Raw genomic sequence first — 21,917 nt, forward strand, 5'->3', positions numbered from 1 at the left:
TAAACATATAAGTATATTTTAAACGAACTATATTGAATACACAAGGATTTTGAAAGTTACGGTTGTTTATTGAAATATTGGATTGTTAGCACCGGCTATAAACTGAAATAAATGCGCCGGCTGCTATATGAAAGTTTCGACTAAATGAGTGAAAAGTCCCGTACATGTACTGACTGGTTTTTTTTATGACACCAACCCCACCCCTTGAATCTCTTGACAAGTCTGAAGTACATAATTAGTTTCAATGGCAAAAAGTTAGTTATCACTTTAAGACTTACTTTACAGCCTATTAAGGAAGAGAAAGTAAAAGGTTAATGAGGTTTTTTTTTCCTGTAATATCGATACGTAACCTCATATCCCAAATGAATCACAGAAGAAAACAACATTTTATTATTCAAATAAATTGAGAGGAAAACGTGTATATTTATTTTGGATAAATAGAAAAATATCGCAGATTTTGGTGATATTTTTTACTCAAATGGGCTTACAGATTGGGTAATAAAAAATACAATTTTCTAAGCTTATTCGAACATAAATAGTTTTAAAAGGGAAATAATTACACTCTTGTTATGCCAACAAAGATAATGTAATTAATCTATTTATGAATAGTTTATCGATCATATATTCAATAGAATATCGAAACACTGTACATTATTGTTTGATTCAGTGCATATATAACGGGGAAGTAACTTCTGAATCATTAAAATTAGGAATGGCATGTCTCAGATAGAAATCGGTGTTGTCTAATAGTAGCTGTAGCATAAGTTCTGAGAAATAAAATCTCTAGAAATCTTTGAAAACGATTAAAATTTGAAATTTTGACCAGCAAACTATACATAGTTCTAATATCAAGTTATCTGTTGCTTCACTTTTTTCTGTCCTCATATTCGGGGGTCCTATAAAGTAGAGTTACCGTTACTGAAATAGTTTTTTTCTCCTCATAGCAGGTATGCAGTAATTCTGTTTATTAGAAGATGAGTAAGCAGTGCGGGAGTTTACATATACAACGACTGACGTTTACTTAAAATTGACTTTTCTTACAGCAAAAACATTTGATAATATTTTAATTACCAAACAGAAAACATCAAAAGTTAAAATAAAAACTAAAATGAACGGAAAGAAATCATTTTGTTCCAATGTATAACGTGATGTACAAAGTTTTGCTTAATCGGCAAACAATGCGAAAGAAAACTTTTGGAGTCTTATTTTCGGGATAATAACTCCTTTTGTTAGCTAACGGATTGATGGTGGTATAGTGGTTTCCTTGATAAAAATGAACCCACCTGTTCCGCAGAAATGAAAGATGTTATGAATATTAGAGAGGACTGGAGTTAAAAATCGACTTTTGTTTCTAAAGAAATCAAATATAGAAATATAGATTATTAACGAACAGTCCCCATATTATTTGTTTTTGTCTTGATTTTCGGTCGGTCTGCTTTTCCAACCCCAACCCCCCTCTTTGCCCCAAACACTCTTTCAAAATATGATGTTCGCACTAGCCTGTGGAGATGTATTCGTTCGAAATGCCATGTTTTGATACAAAAAATAAGTATACACGCAGTGGGCACCGACAGTCATCAATTCAGGCAGCTGTAATGCAGGATGTTTAACTAATGAAAATGATTTGAATTTCTCAACAAAACAGAGTCTTTGACCGGTATTATAAGGTTAAGAAGAATGACAGCGTAATAATAGAGCTCAGTGCTTTGAAATATAGATTTCATCGAAATTAGAATGTCTTTGGTTTAAAATAAGAGATCTTTTTTCTTTTAAGTTTTTAAGGGAACAGCTTAAACACATTTTTTGTATTTTGTTAAACTTTTAGTACCTTTATTACTTTTATCATTTATCTCAGTGCCCTTAATATAATTGTATTTTACTTTATTCACGTACCAAACATAGGAAACAACATTTAAGGGAATAAACTTTTCATGAAAAATTAAGAATGCAATGAACTATATATATATATATATATATATATATATATATATATATATATATATATATATATATATATATATATATATATATATATATATATATTAACGCGAATGTTGTCGATCAAAATCGGAACGCAACTTTATATGAAAACATGATTTCCAGCGATGTATGCGAAAAGTTGCGCAAAAGCTAGGTTGTAGATGTTTTTACCCATTATCGCTTAAATTCCCATAATGATGAAATTGAAATTATTCATTCATTATTCTAAATAAAATCCATCAAAAGGAAGTATTGTAAGGCCTGCCAATAACCAATGCAGATACGTACGTACGTAGGTATAATGCCAATCTTTGTACCTCGACATACTGATAGATTGAAATATTCTGTTTTGAGAGGTAGACAGACAAAATTATACATGTCTTTAGGATTGGTTTGCATGTCCACTTCTCTGTATAATACAGTGTACATGTATCAGCAGTGCTCCCCTGAAACCACGCACCTCATCGCCAGCAACTGCATTATATATTGGTAGATGGCAGGAGCCTGGCATCAATGAGGGGTAGGGTATGGGGGACTACCCTCCCAACTACTTGCAGCAGATATGTTCATAAATTTACATATATAAAAATGTTAATAACATGAAGTCCCCCACCCACCTTTTTGCGGGGCAAGTAAATAAATTGTGAATCTGTGAAAAGAAGGAAATGGTGTTATGATTTGTGGTATACATACAGTAAAGTAGTACACTACAACCCCCACCCCCCCCCCCCCTCTCCACCCATACACACACGGATTAGGATTTTCACGATTTGAGAAGTTGTAATTTTCTTTTTCTTTTTTTTCCTTTCCTTTTTTTAATTTTTTGGTTTGTCGATGTTTTTTTTATGAGTCCCACACTCCCAATCCACTTTTAAAAAACTATAGTATGTGCCTGGATATGGTACAATTAAACGCGCTCGTTAAATCTACCTACTGTTTGTTTTTGTTTGTTTGCTTCTTTGTTTTTTTTGTTTTTGTTTTTGTATTTTTTTTTTGGGGGGGGGGGGGTTCTTCTTTAGTATTTTAGTATAACAACATCCTTTAATTGCACAATCGTTTTTCTACATCGACAATTTACATCAATAACCGATTAAACAAGACAAAAAACGTTTGTTTCAACCAATTGTTTATACTGGTTACATAGCGCTATACCTGCTCTAATGGAGAGATAACTCGTGTTACGAACGATAAATCCAGGTTATGAAAATCCCGAATATCTAAGCAAATACAGTTCCTTGAATAATAAATGCGACATTCAAATTATATGTATTTTAATAGACATATGTGCATACATGTATAAAGTCAATAAACAAAACAAAAAATAAATGATTTGAAATCAAACAAACAATTTCAAGTACCATGTTCACTATCTACTGTAATTGTTGTCATCTTACAGGTATGATGTAAATAAATCGATAATAAAAAAAAAAAAAAAAAAAAACTTTGAAAACCTTTTCTTAAAATTTCACACTGGTATATAAAGTTACATGCATTTACATTTTTAATATCAAATGCATGCATTATATTACGAACGAACACGTATATGTATAATTAAGAGTTGTCACCACTGTAAAAGAAAAAATAAAAACCAAACTTTTAAGCCATCGACAAAGTCAACTTAAAATGAATAGACAATACGTTCATCCAGTTCTGCGAAATTAAAACGATTCACGTAACGTTTCAACTATAAGACGTTGGTTATGGCAATGATTATACAGCGACTCCAAAGACGTCAACTTCACAAAGAGTGAGATACTCGGTTGTTTTGGAGATCTTTACGAATCTCCCCTCTGGTATTGTCGGACAGTCGATGATGACCACCTGTGACAGAGTACCGGGGCCAGCAAAGAAACCACAGACAATGTTGACAGTTGATTCTGTCAGCCCTACAGTGACAGTAACATCCCGCAGTCGGTGTGATGAATCTAATAATTGAAACAAACGAATGGTATTAAAAGATGTAAGTGAAAAAAAAACCCTGAAATCGTAATGTTTATTGTACGATAGACCAATACTCTCATCCCGTTTTTTACTATTTTTACAACAGTAGTCAACGATAGGCTCTATTGGCTCTTTTAAATGTCTATAAGTTTCAAACTATGAGGTGCTGAAGTCTCTTGTTTAACCTTTTGAAAGGTATTTTATATAGGTATTCAATGGGTTTTTTATTTACAAAATGTGCAAAGTGTTATATAATGGCACAGAATTACAAACTACATTACATATGGAACAACCATCATAATTTTCTTAAATCAATTCATATCTAGATAGTTAAACTTTTATTGAACTTGCAAAAATGTATCCGATCAGATAAAACTTGTTTGTGCATCCTCTTTTTGCAAAGAAAATTTGAAAACAGATTGAGAGCTTCTTCGGGTTTTTTGTTTTTTTCTTTTTGTATTTTTTTTTTTTTTTGGTTTTTGTTTTGTTTTTTTTTCGAGGGGAGGGGGATGTTTGCTTTTTTCTGTTTTTATTTTGGAGGGGGGAGTGGGGTACATGTAATCTAATAAGATAAAGTTAGGGACTATAACAGTGCACTTTATTTTAATATCTAATTTACTTTGTAGCTTTACCTATTCCGGTGCTATCCGGTCCTCTGTTGACTATTCTGACAGATGTAATGTAACACACAGTTTGCAGATCTACCATCCACCAGGGGTTTATGTCGTTTGTATCTGTGGATGTACATTGGTCGATCATAAGGTCTGTGCCATAGTTACCATCCACAGCATACTCAGCTGTATGAATTGCAAAGGTTGACGACTGTTTGGTAGGTTTACGCAATGCAAGGTCCGACAAAACTTCCATTGGTAATACAAAAACAAAATGCAGATTTAAAGTGATCACCATAATAAAAAAAAATGCAATAATGTGCCTATATATATATATATATATATATATATATATATATATATATATATATATATATATATATATATATATAGCATAAAAAGTTGAACATTGCTTTGCTAAAGGTCTTGATGGAATTGTCGCGATTGAGTTATATATGATAATAAATATATTGTTTAAGATTAGGTCAGTAAAGTATCATACTGAGTGATTTGACAAAACTAAAACGTAACTTTCAATTCAGCACGACTCAACCATAGAAAGACGTAAATCAAGCTTTGAATGAACACCAACAATGAGTTACCTTAAAATCATTACACTGGTTCAACATTATGTCTCGCTATTGATGATTAAATAGCATAATAACTTAAAACCAACCTTCCTTTAATAATCTACCGTACAAGCACCCTTTAAAATTTTTAGCGTGTATGTTTAAATTCATAGTGAGAAAGACATCCTGTCGTGAAGGATTTTTTTTTTCAATTGGGGGAGTAAATCTCTATGATAATCAAATCAAATAAACTTAGCTACAGTTGCCTCCCTCAGTTACAGTGATTGTTTTCACCACAGAATTTCTTTCTCAATACGTAGTGTTCAGTTATCCACACACCTGTCAAAGGATTTGTAAACAAAATCGATTCTTCATAAATAAAGGAGAATCAGTATAAAAATGTTTACATTTTTATGGATATGTATTATATAGTTAAATTAGATCGCCAGAGATTCAGGGGAAAAAATCCTTAAACTTTCAATCATTATTGGACGTCTTCGAAACATTCACACGATGGATGAAAATCCAATGAAATCTAACAAGCATTAATATAGTCAATCTTAAATAATAAATTAATATTTGAACTTGTTAGTGATTGCTTCGTCAAATTTTCTTGTGAAAATATTCTTCCTTCTGAACGTCCATCTTTTTTTAAGGTATACGTAGCTGTTATCTTAAATCAATACATTTAGAAATGCTAATGGTACATGCACATAATCTCACGGTGCGTCAATACAGACATAAACATGGAGTTATAATTATTAAATCGATCAAATAATAAATACACTACTTGTGTTTGTTTCTGCCTAAATATGGCTTGTTTCGACGTGTCATCGATTGTTTTCTTCTATGACAGTCTGGTTTACGTCAGCCGGTCGCAACACCCACCAAGGCAAATGGCGATGTGCATGTTATCTGATTATAAACTGTTTTGAAAGAAATAAGATATGCGTTGATATAATTGTTCATTCTAGAAGAAGAGCAACCGTAAGTGTTCGACTGATTTTTAATGCGTTTCCTTAAAATATAACTTATTATTTTGCTTTGTTTTGGGAAGAACATTCAAATTACTGATGGGTTTTTTTTTATTGGTAGAAAATAGCCCATGCCGTATTTGAAGAAAATCAAATTAAAGATGATGAATATTTCACCCTGGACAAGAACACTTTAAAATAAGAAAGACTATGTTTAAAGAAAAATTGGAGATAACTAGAGGGAAATCAATAACCACTTTGAAATCATTATAAACATATATTCTCTATGGTCAAGATCTAGTAAATGAAAAATAGTTTTTGAAGTGTACGATATTGATATGTTCAATGATACTTCATAACTACAGGTTTGTTTGATATGGTGTAGCGGGGCTTAATTTTTTAGTAAACACAATAAAGAATCAGGTTCTCATTTGTCAATGTATATAAATTAAGAAAGAAAAAGGTAATAAATCTCAAGGTTTCGTTCATTATTTGACTAATGAAATGTATATCTCTAATACCTACAGTCTCTCCAAAAAACGGCATTAAACAAGATTTTGACCTTCCCTTTAAAATGATGTCAAAATCCATACAATTGTCGGGATTAATTGTTCACGTTTTAATATAGAATTTCAAGAAATTGCTTCGTTTTTTGCACAACCGATTCAAATCTATGACATACTGTTAAAAGGTTTCACAGATCAATTATGATGTTATAACGTACTATGGAATCATTTACTTGATCTCGTCCTTAAATGAACACACACACACAAAAGATATGTTTGTGTATTTGTAAAGTTATTGTCAAAGAAAATTTATTAATCATATATGGAATGACAACTTGGTTTGTTATTTTAATCAAAATAAAAAAATGCGCTTCCTTTTACCTGTAAGTTAAGATACACATACACTTAATAAACGGACGTGACACCTGACTTTACACTGTATTGTGTAATGTATAAGAGATCACTAATAATTAGACATATTAGTTACTCTAAACTTCGTTTAGCTTGTCCATTTTTGTCTGAGATCAGTGCTAACAAAATTAGCGAAACATCACCTGTCATTCATTATAAGGAATGGCAAAGTCGTCTTCAAACATATCTTTTTAACAAGAGGCACGTAGGCCACATATCACTCACCTAAAGAGTAGTTCTCGTATCATTCTTTTTTCGAAAATGTTAATTATGAAGTGAAAATATATTGTAAAACTCTCATATATTTCAACATTTTTCCATACATTGGACGATACATAAAAGAAGATAAGAAATCATATTATAAGATCTAAGATGCTTCAACTGACTAATCTAAATAACAGCAGCAAATTATTATAAAGATAACCAAATTCTAAATTGAAAAGTGAACGAAGGACCCTGTTACCCTTAAATAGGAATATATGAGGATGCTTACAAAACAAAAATAACCAATGATTGCATTGTATATCTTGAAAACCACATTTAAAACATTTTTCCTAAATCTTTCTTTAAAATTTAAGCATTTCTTGTAAAATTTCAATTCAAAATATTCTGATTAGGATCACATTTTTTTTCAATCAAGATCGGTTCAAATTTGATAAACTGCAATTTTTGTAAAATTATTGTTTTGCATTTTAGTTTATTTGAAACTTTTCTTAAAATATAATAAAATCGTTGATTAGTGCTTTATGTGACAATTAATCTTTAGATTTGATCCATTGATTAAATAATATAAAAAATAAAAATATAAATTATCAGAAACATTTTATTTTTACATGAAAGATTGAAGAGTTTAACAAAACATCTTTGACATGGTTGTATTCATAATAATATTATACATCAAATCGGACTAAAATTTCAGGTCTAAAATACCCTTTTGCAGTCAAATATGTTTTTTTTTCTATTTCACTGTAAATATAAAAAATATTCATTTAGGGATTGAATGCTTATCTTCGGAAGTTGTCAGTTCTATGACAAACCAACAGGTACATGTACAGACAAATTGAATACCGCGCGATATGTGAATATGAACAAATTGCAGCATTCTAATTATTGAGAAGAAGATTCCTGAACAGTTTCCCATTATAAATGTACATGTATATTTTAAACTTTGGTCATCTGTTGGGGCTCTAGTAATTGTCCGGCGGTCACTGTTTTCACAATTTAGAATCTCCACTATCTTGGGGTACTTGTATATTATTTCCATTATTACAGCATTGAAGTCCTTGAGAATTGACATTTTTTCCTATACATTTCTTTGTTAATTTTATTTTTCAGTTAATAAACTTTAAATCCCTCTTTGGGCCCCAGTAAAGGTCTAGCAATTTCAATTTTAACAATTCCGAATATTCACGATGTATACAAGCTTTGGTGTAAATATTGGCATGCCTAGTGCAGTGGTTTTTGAAAAGAATTTTCACAGGTTTGCAATTATCGCCCTTTTAAAGCATTAACTTACTTTTCTTGCATATTCTTTGAGATGTTATGAAGATTCCACCCGAACAATCTTTCTTCTGTAAATGTATATGTGTATTATTATGTATATTATAAAAAAACGAACAGAGAATATTACTCAATTTTACAAAATCTCTCTCTTTCTCTCTCTCTCTCTCTCTCTCTCTCTCTCTCTCTCTCTCTCTCTCTTCTCTGCACCCCTTCTAAGTATCATGTCATTGATTAAGGTGTAAAAGTCTTAATGTAAAAATGTACTTACAGCTGTCATTTCGTAAAGTCCACATTGTGTAGCGGTGTTTGAAGGTACTGTGTGTCCAGAGCGCAACCGACAAGTGTGGGAACCATTAAGAAAACAAAAATCAAACGCAATACAAAGTGCATTGATTCCACAATGCATCGCACACTCTCCAAGAGAATTGACGTGAAGGGGTTGGATATCTAAAACGTCTGCATCCTGCGTCTCAGAAACATGTCCTATTTTGGTAAAATGCCAAGTAGATGAAAACACAGGTCGGTTAGAATTTATCAATATGATCAAATGCAGATATAAAACTGCTTCTATAAAATTAATCATTGTTTTTTTTTCTCTGCAGTTTCCCAATATTGAACCATAAATAAAACAAAATATTTGGCATAAACATATAAAATACAATATTTCGATTAACAAATTTTCAAGATCAACCAATCCGTACAGCAACCAATCCAAAAACAAGTTGTCCTATTTATTTTAATATATTCAAACAACTTCAATATTTGTAATCAATAGCACATACACTTTTGTTTCTTTACTTCAAAAATGAAAGGAAGAACAAAATTAGTTCTTACAGCTGAGACCATTAAATACATGAAAAAAAGAAGAATAATGTTTCAGTTACTAGTGAATTGTTTTCCAAAATATTCTTCACTTTTGTCGAAATACAACTTGACTTTCATGAACAAATTGAAATTGTACTGCAAAAACATTCTAAGTGCAATTTATTGACGTCAATACAATGGTCATATTTTTATCTTCTCTATTCAGATCCCCTACTACATGTATATTCATTTTGTTGTTTCAAAATTAACTTAGCTTGTTAAACTTACGATATTTAAACTGCCGTTACTGTTATTTGATAGTTTTATCTGCTTTGACATAAATTCTAGATTCATATCTGGTAATTTTGTCTTCAGAAGATGCTAAAATCCCTGTATGTAGTAATGATTTAAAATTCGTACCTGCAGGGAACTTTTGAAGCCCAGTATTTAACTTATTGTTATATTTTCAATTTAACGTTTTGAGTTGATTTCCTCGCATAACGCTATGTATGTAAAACAAAATATGATATATGAATTGTGCCTGTTTTGGTAAGGTAACAGTTGCAATTGACACCCCGATAAAACCATTGTCAACCGACGCGCCGCGGAACTTTGAATACGTATCTATGTTGAATGTATTAAAGCACTAAATATGCGGGTTTGATGTTCATGAAACGAAACTGGTTTATTGAAGGTTCCATTAGTAACTAAGTAATTATTGGTCATTTGGTTGGGCTATTATGACCACTTTATTAACACATCAATCTTTTTTCTTTTTTTCTAATCCTATATACACATTCGTGACAACAGTAATAGCAAATTTACTGAGTAATCCTTGGTTCATTGGTCAATGGTGCATTCCCAAGAGGTTGATATTTTGGCTTGGGTTCATTTAATTTTTGTAATTCTAAATAAGTTTGAAAATATGCTAATTGTCAGGCTACGATGCCCAATAAGTCCATTATCTAGATTGATGAATTCATGGCCGCTGGATACAACTTCACTCTCAAAAGTGTGCTCAGGTTATTAAACCATCCAACTCTTTCGGGTACAAACTTTTATTTTACCCACTCCATTCAAGGCCCCAGGGGCAAGAATATAAAAACCCTGATATTCTTTCGGATCTTGTCGCCCTTTTGTATAATTGATGTTTGCATACATCAGATTATAATAATGATAATAACGAATATAAAAAAGCTAAAAAAAAACCCACAAATCCGTTTAGACCATCTGACAAGTCCATCATCTTGTGATAGTACTGATGTGACCGTAAGCGCCTAGAGGCCTCTTGTTTTTATATTAGAAATCACATAATCTTGAGAGAGAAAGAATTAAGAACATAAGCACTGAAAATGTTTGTATACGTCCTCATCTTCAAACATAAAGGGAACATTGCTTTTTAATTTAAAGCTCAGATAATCGTTTCGTTGCAATCATTGGTAGATTTTGACACTGATTAAGAATGATTTACTTTATATTTTTATACTCTAAATAGGGCATTCAATATTAAATTGTTTATCAAAAGCATTTATCAAATGAAAATTCTAACAATCCTTTCATTGCGTTCCTCTGCAATATCTTGAGTTTTCTAAGATTGACTTCCTTTTAATATATCTTTAATATACACGAAATGACACATTATAAAATTAAAAGTTTCTGCAAAAACCAAAAACAAAAAAAAAACTAAAAATTACAAATAAAAAACAAAAGAACAACAAACAAACAAAAACGCTGTTTATAAAAAAATTCTGTCATTTCTCTGTTTACAGTCTCAAGTTGATTTTGATTTTTGTTGAGATTGATTTCCTTTAAATCTATATCATACATAGAATAATACATCGTAAAGTAAAACCCACTATTTATACAAACAACAACTTGAAATCCAAACAACCATTTTCTTGCAATAAAAATTCCCTGAACTATTTGAAATTTATTAAAATTTGATCTTTGATATCTTTTTTTAAACTGAAAATGACATATTGTTAAATGTTTTATACATAAAAATTCATTTTTTTAATTGCATTTCACTCTACCAATTTTGAGTGATATTTTATAATTTCAATGGAATTATAGTACTTTTTTAATAATTAATAATTAATTTAAAAAACAAATAATGAAAAGCTGTCTCTATTTCTACACATGTGGTAAACCTTTACATTGCCATGATATTAATGAAGCCCTTTACGAAAATTGTGAAGATATGGTACATGTGTTAGTGGTTGAAGCACTATAATTGGGCCATTATTGCCACTAACTTAATGTAAAAAACTTTCATTTTTACTATATAACATTTAAACATGTATAGTTTAGAAAACAATACTAGCATGGTTATTATTCCGATTAAGTTATGGTGAAATTATTGGCCCCCTTGCCAGGGTTTCATTTCTAAGATGTGGCCAATTTGGTCATAAGGTGGGATTGTTTTATCTAAGTTAATCTTCCTTTGTACCTTTCTTGTACTATACAGATTTGAGAACAAACTAAATATCTGCTTATGATGTCCTTAAAATCATTTTCCTCCATTGTTTTACAGTCTTACAACGGAAATGTATTAAATCTTTTAATATGGATTTCTTCTTCCACAGGTGTTGGATATAAACAAAATGTGCAGTTACGATGTTAAAAATCCCTTCACCGAAATTGTAAAATTACATGCTACAAGACCAAACGTTCGGGCGTTTGGGTGGGCCCTAGGAGAAGAATTTGTAAATTGACGACAAATAACTTTATCCGGAAATAGGTAATACTTATGTTAATGAACATTCCTCATATTAAGGACCTTATTAAAGGACATATCGCATGATTTTCAATTTTCGAAATTTTTTAAATAAAATCATTCTATACTCATTAAAAATGAAGTTTATAAACGTTTTCATAAAATATTCTGCCTAATTCGTGAGTTTGCGAGCGATGAAATTCAAATGCCGCGATATGCATATTTTCTCTCTCGATCTACCCGCCATGATGTGTGACGTCATATGCGACCTCGAGCGAGAAGGTGCTGTCAGCCATCTTTGTAATTCGATTAGATTTAAACGACAATTAAACTAATTATCACCTATTTAATTGCCGATAACGGGACATGATGGTGTTTTGTGCCTCCTGTGGGTGTTCTAGCCGTCGGAAATTGGGATTTGGACTGTTGTTTTTTTAAGTTTCCCTTACGAAAGTATGCGGAAATCTTGCGACAAATAGTGGTCTATCTGTCGACGAAAGGATTTATAAATAAACATTCAATACATATATATCATTAATTATATGGTATATTTTTGTAATCATAGTTTCATAAATAAATCGTATTCATTTTTCAAAAAGAAAAAATTGAAGTTTATGAACAGGGGCCTGTGTACAAAACGCAAGTTCATCAAGTTCATCGGAGAAAAATAACGAGAGGGGACGCCATTTTGGATACCGCCTCGCTTCATTAGCTGTTTTCTCATCGTTATTGTTAAACTATACGTTCATGTATGCGTCGGTTTTGTAAAAATGATTTCTTCATTCATACATGTAGCTCACCTCTGCAGAAATCATATCATCGGAAGGTGAGATTTCTGTGAGTTTTATTTTTTGTGGGAGAAGTCAAGGATCGAGTTGTCGATATTGAATGTTTATGCGAGAAATAGACAAAGTTTGTTGATATACATTTATAATTAAAGGGATAAAAACATACGGAGATGGGATCTTACAGAAATAAAGAATAATTAAGGAAAACGTTCTTGCCTGCTTTTACAATCCAGTGTAATATAGAGTAAACAACCTTATAGAAAGTTGTGACCAGTTACTGCCGAAGAAACAAACTTCTTGTGCACCACAGTTTTACAATAATGAACATTTTGAGTCGTTAGGAACGCCAAAAAACAAAACTGTTGTAGATTTTAATAAATAAACACCTTTAACCGATTTATTTCAGCTACAATCATTACTAAGTTGTGTTTACAATGTTTTCACGTCGATCAATCTGATCGCCATTGCCGACTTCATCGTCTCTTCTTCGGCAATATCATCGTTTTTATCCGTACTGGTGGCTTAAACATGTACGACTGTATAATAAGATTCTTTTAATTTAGTCAGCATGTAAAAAAAACCCAACGTAAATGGTGAATAAATGTCAAAATTTAAAGAAGATAATGCTAATCCTACATATTTGTTTACAATCAGCTGTTCGAAGAAGGTCGCATGTGACGTCACTGTACCACGTGACACGCTATCTAATTAACGAGTTTTTAAACGATCGGGGCTATAATTTTAATTGATATTATGGCTAATTACCGCTTTTATACCGTTAACAAACTGTTAGGAGTAATTATTAGATACACAAGGAAGCCAAAAAATGTAAAATGTCCCATACTTGAGAAACATGCGATATGTCCTTTAAAGGAGAATGTACCTGACATCTGTGAAATACTAGTACTCAAGCTGAATTACAAAATGTTTTTGAAGATTTCAAAACTCATCTAGAAAAACGAGGTTACAAATAATCAGAAAGTGGACCTTTTATGCAAGAAACTCTTTCTGCAAATAGAATGGATCTCACCAATAAACAAAAGAAGAAAAACAATAAAAATGCAATACTTTTTTGTAGGAATTTGGTGACCAAAGTTAACCTATGTATAAAAGAGTAAGGGAAATTGGGATAATATACAACCATTATCTAGATTGATGAATTCATGGCCGCTGGATACAACTTCACTTTCAAAAGTGTGCTCAGGTTATTAAACCATCCAACTCTTTAGGGTACAAACTGTTATTTTACCCACTCCAAAATTGCAATTAAAGGTCCCAGGGGCAAAAATTTAAAAAACCCTGATATTTTTTCGGATATTGTCGCCCTTTTTGTTAATTGATGTTTGCATACATCAGATTATAAGAATGATAATAACGATTATAAAAAAAATAAAATAAAAAAAATACAAATCCTTTTAAACTATCTGACAAGTCCATCATCTTGTGATGGTGCTGATGTGACCGTCAGCGCCTAGAAGCCTCTTGTTTTTATATTAAAAATCACCTAATCTTGAAAAAAAATAACATAAGCACTTGAAAATGTTTTATGCTACGTCTTAATCTTCAAACATACTTGGAACATTGCTTTTTAATTTAAAGCTCAGATAATCGTTCCATTGCAATCACTGGTAGACTTTGACATTAATAAAGAATGATGGGCTTTATATTTTATACTCAAAATAGCGCATTGAATATTGAATGGTTTATCAAAAGGATTTATCAAATGAAAATTCTAACAATCCTTTCATTAAGTTCCCCTGCACTATCTCGAGTTTTCTAAGATTGATTTCCTTTAAATATATCTCTTTAATATACTCGAAATGACGCATTATAAAATTAAAAAAAAAAATCAGTCATTTCTATGTTTACAGTCTCAAGAAGGTTTTGATTTTTATTGAAATTGATTTCCTTTTAATCTATATCACATTAAGAATAATACACCCTAAAGTTAAACCCACTATTTATACAAAACAACAAGTTGAAATCCAAACAACCATTTCATTGCAGTAACAATCTCCTGAAGTCTTTGAAATTTATTAAAATTTGATCTTTGATATCTTTTTTAAACTGAGAATGACATATTCTTAAATGATTTTTTATACATAAAAAATCGTTTTCATTTGTTTTCATTGCAATTCACTCTATCAACCTACCAACCAACTGAGAATGACATATTCTTAAATGATTTTTTATACATAAAAATTCGTTTTCATTTGTTTTCATTGCAATTCACTCTACCAAATTTGATTGATATTTTATAATTTAAATGTAATTATAGTACTTTTTAATATGTAATTACTACTTTAAAAAAATAATGAAAAGCTGTCTCTATATCTACACATGTGGTAAACCTTTACATTGCTATGATATTAATGAAGCTCTTTACGAAAATTGCGAAGATATGGTACATTGGTCAGTGGTTGAGGCACTATATTTTGGCCATTATCGCCACTAAATTAATGTAGAAAACTTTCTTTTTTACTATTCAAAATTTATACGTGTATAGTTTAGAAAACAATATAAGCATGGTTATTATTCCGATTAAGTTATGGTGAAATTATTGGCCCCCTGGTCAAGGGTTCATTTCTAAGATGTGGCCAATTTGGTCATAAGGTGGGGATGTTTACATTTAACTTAATCCCGAAATAAGTAATAATTATGTTAATGAACATTCCTTAATTTAAGGGCCTTAATAAAGGAGAATGTACCCGATATCATAGAATAATCAAGCTGAATTTCAAAATGTTTTTAAAAATTTAAGAACTCATCTCCAAAAACGAGGTTAGAAACAATCAGAAATTGAACCTTTTATGCAAGAAACTCTTTCTGCAAATAGAATGGATCTTTTCAATAAATAAAAGAAGAAGAAAAAAAGCTGTACTTTTTTGTAAGGACTTGGTGACCAAATGTAACCTATGTATAAAAGGGTTAAGGAAACTGGGATAATATACAACATGACGAAGTATGCAAAAAAATATTCACAACACCACAGGGATTAAGTGATTTATGCATAAGGTGAACTCCTGAAGAGGCGGGCCTTATTACAATTTTGAAATGACGTGCTACTTAAACCGCCGAAACACTCCTAATTAGATATGGCATATAAGTACCTGATTCAATGCTTCATTAAGAGTGTAGGGTTCAAATAAGTTTAAGACATGTGTGGATTCTAAGATGACTTTTTGGGGACCAACAATCATTTAACATCATGCAATCAAGTCTCAAATAACATTTAAAAACTAGATGCTGTCATTAAACATTAATACCAGCACCAAATGTGTGCCCCTAAATAAGACTGTTTTGTACCAGTTTAATTAAAATGAAGGCCACATGCAAGTTCTGGTAATACATTTAAAAACTAAAATTTTCATAAATGAAGGATGAGATCCCTTCCCATATAGTAATACACATGAGCAGCAGTTTATGTGCAACTTTGGGTTGAACTGGTTGCATTGAATTTTCAGTTAATCAGTAATATGAACATTTCATGTCATAGAAAATATACTGTAATGGTCTATATTATAAAACAAACACAATTAAAAATTAAAGTATGCCCCCTCTCCGTGTCGCTTGCCGGCTTTAGATTTGCTTCTGTGTGCCTACATGTACATCATCGTGTGCACAGATTTAGAGAAGGGGTGGGAGTGAGGGGTCCAGACACCCCCTCCATGACAATTTATCTATATCAATAGTAAAATTCCCAAAAATACACCTTGGACCCCAATGCTCTTACAGACATGTACATGTAAACACTTTAACCCATTGCTCTACAATGTTAGGTAACATTATTTTGGGGGTAAATATTATATTTATTCTTTATTGTTTATTTCAATAGGAAGTATACATTACTATATGCAAGTGTCTCTTACCACCATAAAGCTGTTATTTACCTAATAAAATAGTGCAAGGGATTTTGAAGAATAGGTCATGAAAATACATGTATGTTACAAATAACTGATCTTTGTCTGAAGTTACGTACACAATACAGGTCTGCAGGTCTCATTAGCAGGTATTAGTTTTACCCAGCTCTTTGATTTACATGTATGTTTTTCATATGCAGAAAAGGATTAGTTAACATGCATAAACATTTCTTTTGTGATGTTCAGCTAAAGGAATTCATTATTGTGCTTTAATTGGATTATCATTATGGTGTTGACCAATATAGGTAAGCATACTACATGTGGTAGCACACAATGAGACGCCAACATACATTAGTATTACTTTCACTTTCTAAATAAGTGATCTCCCTTTGACAGAATACTGTATCTTTAAATAAGCTGACCATCGTTACCTATCCTTTCGCATTTTAAGGTTTCTGTTATTTTAATTGCAAAAGTTATTTTTTCATTGTTCAGACTTACACTATTGAGTTGACCCCATTTTGACCCTGTATAAACAATTTCGTATTAAATTTGTGTATAACATGTAAGTAAGTGTAGGGACTTATCATTTTTATATGAGTTATTATAGGAAGAAAGGAAGGAATATTTCTTTCTTAATGTATTATAATTGCATCAAATACAATGTAAGTCATGACCTTATGGGACTGTTCTGACCCCATGAAACAGGAAAATACAAAATATCTTCTAATGTCATTATGATGCATCAGATGGTGTAAAGTACATGACCCCCAGGTGTTGTCTTTAACCCCCCCCCCCCTTTTTTTTATAAAATAGGAAATGATAATACATGTACACTGTGTATTTTGTTAACTTCTGAGATCCTCATCCCTAAACCATATAATTCATTCTTGCTCTGTGTCATTGGGCATCGAATTGTATATAGGTTATTCCCCTTTGGAGACACCCTGACATTCTAGAACTAGAAATAATAAAGTATTTCATCTTATTCATATGTAGTGTTAGATCCATGTGGGTAATTCCTAGCCTAATGATGACACTGCTTTATTTAGGAGACTTTACAATTGCCCCAAATAGGCTAATACACATGCATATAACATTTTGTTTATAAATCTTAAAAATTGAATTAAGCAATTTCCAAAATGTTAATGTGCATTAGGAGAGATAAAAAAATCAAGACATGATTTAAGATTTGCTACTGTGCACATGTAAGAATGTAAGAAGACTGAATCTTTAGAACCAGGTTTGATTGGAGGGGGGGGGGGGTTGGATGTCAAGTGTAAACATTTCTAGTTTGAATCATTTATTGTTAATAATTTTAACTTGTCTGAATATTATTTATTGGTCCCAAGGTCAAAAAATGACTTCTGATCATATCTTAATAGATCATTTGTCAATTATGCAAGGTGTAATGTAATTTTTTTTAAAGAATAACATTTTTTACCAGTTTATAAAACTGTTTAGACCCCAAATTATATTTTAATTTTATAGACCATTCGACAATTAAGGGGGGTTGGAGGTTGGGTTACAGTTTATATTTGAGTTTGTTTGGGGGTGGGGTTCCAAGTGATATATATTTGACAATTTTGTAGTGTAATTTAAAATAAGACTAAGCCATACTACAGTCATGAACATGAATAGTATAGAACAAAACACAAACTAATACATGTATATATATGTATATATATATATATATATATACATAGAAAGTATTACAAAACATAGATGATTGATCTAATATCATGGTTCTTAAATTGAATCATATATCATGTACACATATTATTGTTTCTTTGTTCAAGGCATTTCAGATGGTATGTATAGGTCATGATCCCAAGTGCTCTTCCTGAAATTATCAAATATCATAAAAACCATTGTGACTCCCACCTTAATCCAAAGATATTATCCCTCCTTAGGTCATGGCGCATCAGATCATTATGGCATGTAAGTCATGACCCTAAGGGGTCATCCTGGCCGCCTTAGAATCAGAAGTTGTCAATTATCTTTAAATTATTGATGTTTGATGATCTCTAATTAAAGCTTTATTATTAAGTCTCCCGAATGAAATTTGGAGACTTATTGTTTTGTACGGTTCTTATTACATGTATTACACATTGATTGCTTGCTCATAAATTTTCACTTTAAAGTAATTAAAATATAGGCATTTTTGAGAATTGCTCAACTGGGCTATTTATAGATTTCAAGAATCAGTATTATTTAGAAACATTAAAAAAAATCAAAACTTGAATTGTTGAAATAAATACATGTTTTATTATAGTTTTTGAAATTAACAAAATATTCTTTATGAAGTTTGTAGTGTTTGGTGGATTTTGTGTTGAATAAAATAAGTAAATTTGTAATTTTCCTGCATATTTCTTTGTTCTTTCATGCAAGAATGATATCCAGTTGGTTACCATAGCGACAATGAACAATGAAAAAAAAATGGCATGTTCAAAGCTTAAAGTCTGTGAACATACATTATATAAGAATAATCAATTATCTTTTTCATCATGCACATGTGCCACCCTCTGCCTGCATCAAATGTAGCATTAACAGCATGTAAGAAAAATGAAATCAAATGATTACAAATTACAAATTACAAACTATGTAGCATTGTTTCATTCCTGTTGCAAGTGGTGTATTTTGATGAACGGAAGTATTTCTAACAATGGTATGTTTGGATATCGTTACCATGGAAACAAACATATTAATAAAATATTTGTTATATTCTGTTAGAAAAAATACAGTGCTATTTGTTGAACCAAGTTTTAAATTTTTTTTATTACTTTGGTGTACTTCCTTAAATGACAATTATGATCATATTATAAGGTTATCCTTTAAGGCACACGGATACTATGGTAACAAGAGCTTACGGAACTAGCTTCACTAAATGTTACAATATGTTGTCAGGTGAAAACAGATGTTGTGTGCCTTTGAAGGAAACAAAATATAACATGTTACATACACTATAGATCAAATCTCAAAAAAGAACAACACAATAGCGACACAATAACAGCTTAAAAGGGGGAAATAGAACAGGATGCATTTGAATTATGTAGGTGCGTAGGCGAAATTGTAGTATATGAAACGCCACAAGTACTGTCAAAAAGAGTTTAACACCACGACTGGCTTTTCAACTCAAGTAAGTAATGAAATATGTTTATAAAAGTCTGGATAATTGCAGTAAGTGCGCACTTTATTTTTATGAATCCACTTTGGTTCATAAATATTGGTTGATTTTGGTTTTTAACCTTTTAAACGTTCTGCAAAGCTGATGCTTATACAAATAGCTGCGCTGACAATCAAACCGAGCTATAAGAAAAATAAGCGCGCGTAATTGAATAATTAATATATGATGAAATATAGATATTGTCTATGTTAAAGTATAGCAAGCTGACTAAACGAGACATATTCTTTAAAGCCTATTGATTTTTACTTGAGGTAAAAATGAGAAAAAATATTTCGAAAAAAAAGAAAGTTATAGTAAAAGAACAATATATTGATAACCTTTGAAACCAATTTAAAATAGCCTAAAATTGGTACTCTTTTCAATGTTTTCAAGTTTAAGATTTATTATATGTGTAGCCTCAACCGTTGATATAACTTATCAGAGTTATTCTTTTAGTAAATGAAAGGTCACGATTAAAATAATTTGGGTCTCTTCTTTACTTTGTATATATGTGTTTGAATTGTATTGAATTGCCTAAAGCGGTAGTGTTCAGGTGGCATTTATTATTGCGTGCTATTCAAAAGATAATGAAACCGATATGCTCTATAGTTCTTGTTAGATTGGAGCTGAGATAGAAAATGCTATATGAGATATTATTGGGTGTCCCAGAATATCAAATACAATCTACTTTTTAAATATTTTCTTTATCAAATTAATTTAACATAAAAGAAGTGCATTTGAATGAATATGATATTAATTCACTGTACAGAATTTACAAACATTGGAAAGTTCTTGACAGATTAAGCACTGTCTAGAAAACACAACAAATTTAAACAGATTACGTCAATGACCACAATTACTCATTACAACCACTGTTCGGATCGAATTTTCACAAGTTTTCTCACCATTTAAAAAAACATTACTATCCTCAGGCTATTCTTACAAATATTTCTGGATTCTGTGTTTTTGACAATATAGTTTTAAAATGAAAGATACATGCTGTCATTTCCTATTTCTCTTGACTAAAATCGACTTAAACCAACAAATATGATTAAATTTTGTGACTCTTTGAAAAAGAAAATCTTTTTTCTAACTTTTTTTTTAAATTAAACGATCTAACTTTTCTATGGTAGGTACAATTTAAAAGTGTTGGCCAAATATTTCTTAATTTAAAAAAAAAACACAAAAAATTTAATGATACTAGATATTCTTGAACACTCTGTTTAATGAAATATGTCTTTGTGATATTTTAGAAAATGAGGAATACATGGTCATTGATCGTCAGTTGCATTATATATGTATCAGCATGTATCAGCATAGGTGAGTGTGAGTTATTGGTTACATGTATCAAAACAGTTGTGTTAAAAACTGAAGTCAATTCAAATTTAAAGCTTTAATCGCTGACATAATATATCAAAGTTGTTCGTTTTTCCAAAAAAAGGTAACTAAAATTTTGATTACGTCTTTTAATAATCTTGGATATATTTCTTTTAAGCGTATGCAGAAAATTGCTTGACTACAAGCGACTGCAGTTCTACCGGATGTAGGCCACCAACTAGAATTGACTGCATACTTCACACCTGCATTTGTGTCTAGGCTTGTTGTTATTAGTTTGTTTATAATACCAATAAAACGAGAAACTCATTGATTCGATCTGTCTTTCGAAGGATTTTGTGCAATGGTGATACTCAGCTTCAATGCATCGACAGTCGTGTAAAAATTGATGGTTTAGAATAACATATGCATAGTCCAGTGATTTTTTAAGTTATTGAAAATACTTTTAATAGCTATCAAATACTATATACTTGACATTTTACTACAGTTATTCCCTTCTGCTAAAAAACAACAACAATTTTTATACATTTTCTACCGCTTGCTTTCAGGTGAAACATTACTGTTTAATAACTGTTATTTTACTTGTTTCTAACATATTCAAATCTAGCTGCAGATTTGTAGCTCTCGGTTTGAAAATAAAATCGGAACGACGCCCTGAGAGATACAGTGCTACTCATTGAACCAAAAAAATAGTTTATTTATTGCGCACAAAAACGTGCGCTAGTTTTTGACGAATGATTAATCTAATTCATA

At 31.0% G+C, this 21,917-nt stretch overlaps 1 protein-coding gene and 1 long non-coding RNA gene across 2 annotated transcripts; one reads left to right on the plus strand and one right to left on the minus strand.

The window, feature by feature from the left end:
* Positions 1-3,690: 3,690 nt before the first annotated feature.
* Positions 3,691-8,974, minus strand: LOC117686864 (fucolectin-like). The gene is made up of 4 exons (XM_066085965.1): positions 8,764-8,974; positions 8,509-8,563; positions 4,554-4,781; positions 3,691-3,905 (listed from the first exon to the last, which is right to left on the minus strand). Exons 1-4 carry the CDS (start codon positions 8,899-8,901, stop codon positions 3,691-3,693), a joined length of 636 nt encoding a protein of 211 aa, XP_065942037.1. The 5' UTR covers positions 8,902-8,974.
* A 10,736-nt stretch (positions 8,975-19,710) lies between these two features.
* On the plus strand, positions 19,711-21,478 carry LOC117686865 (uncharacterized). The gene is made up of 3 exons (XR_004599945.2): positions 19,711-19,802; positions 21,083-21,149; positions 21,325-21,478. It is a non-coding gene; the product is annotated as an uncharacterized lncRNA (long non-coding RNA).
* The last annotated feature ends 439 nt before the right edge of the window (positions 21,479-21,917 follow it).

This window comes from Magallana gigas, chromosome 1 (assembly GCF_963853765.1).
Source record: "Magallana gigas chromosome 1, xbMagGiga1.1, whole genome shotgun sequence".
NCBI classification, from domain to species: domain Eukaryota; kingdom Metazoa; phylum Mollusca; class Bivalvia; order Ostreida; family Ostreidae; genus Magallana; species Magallana gigas.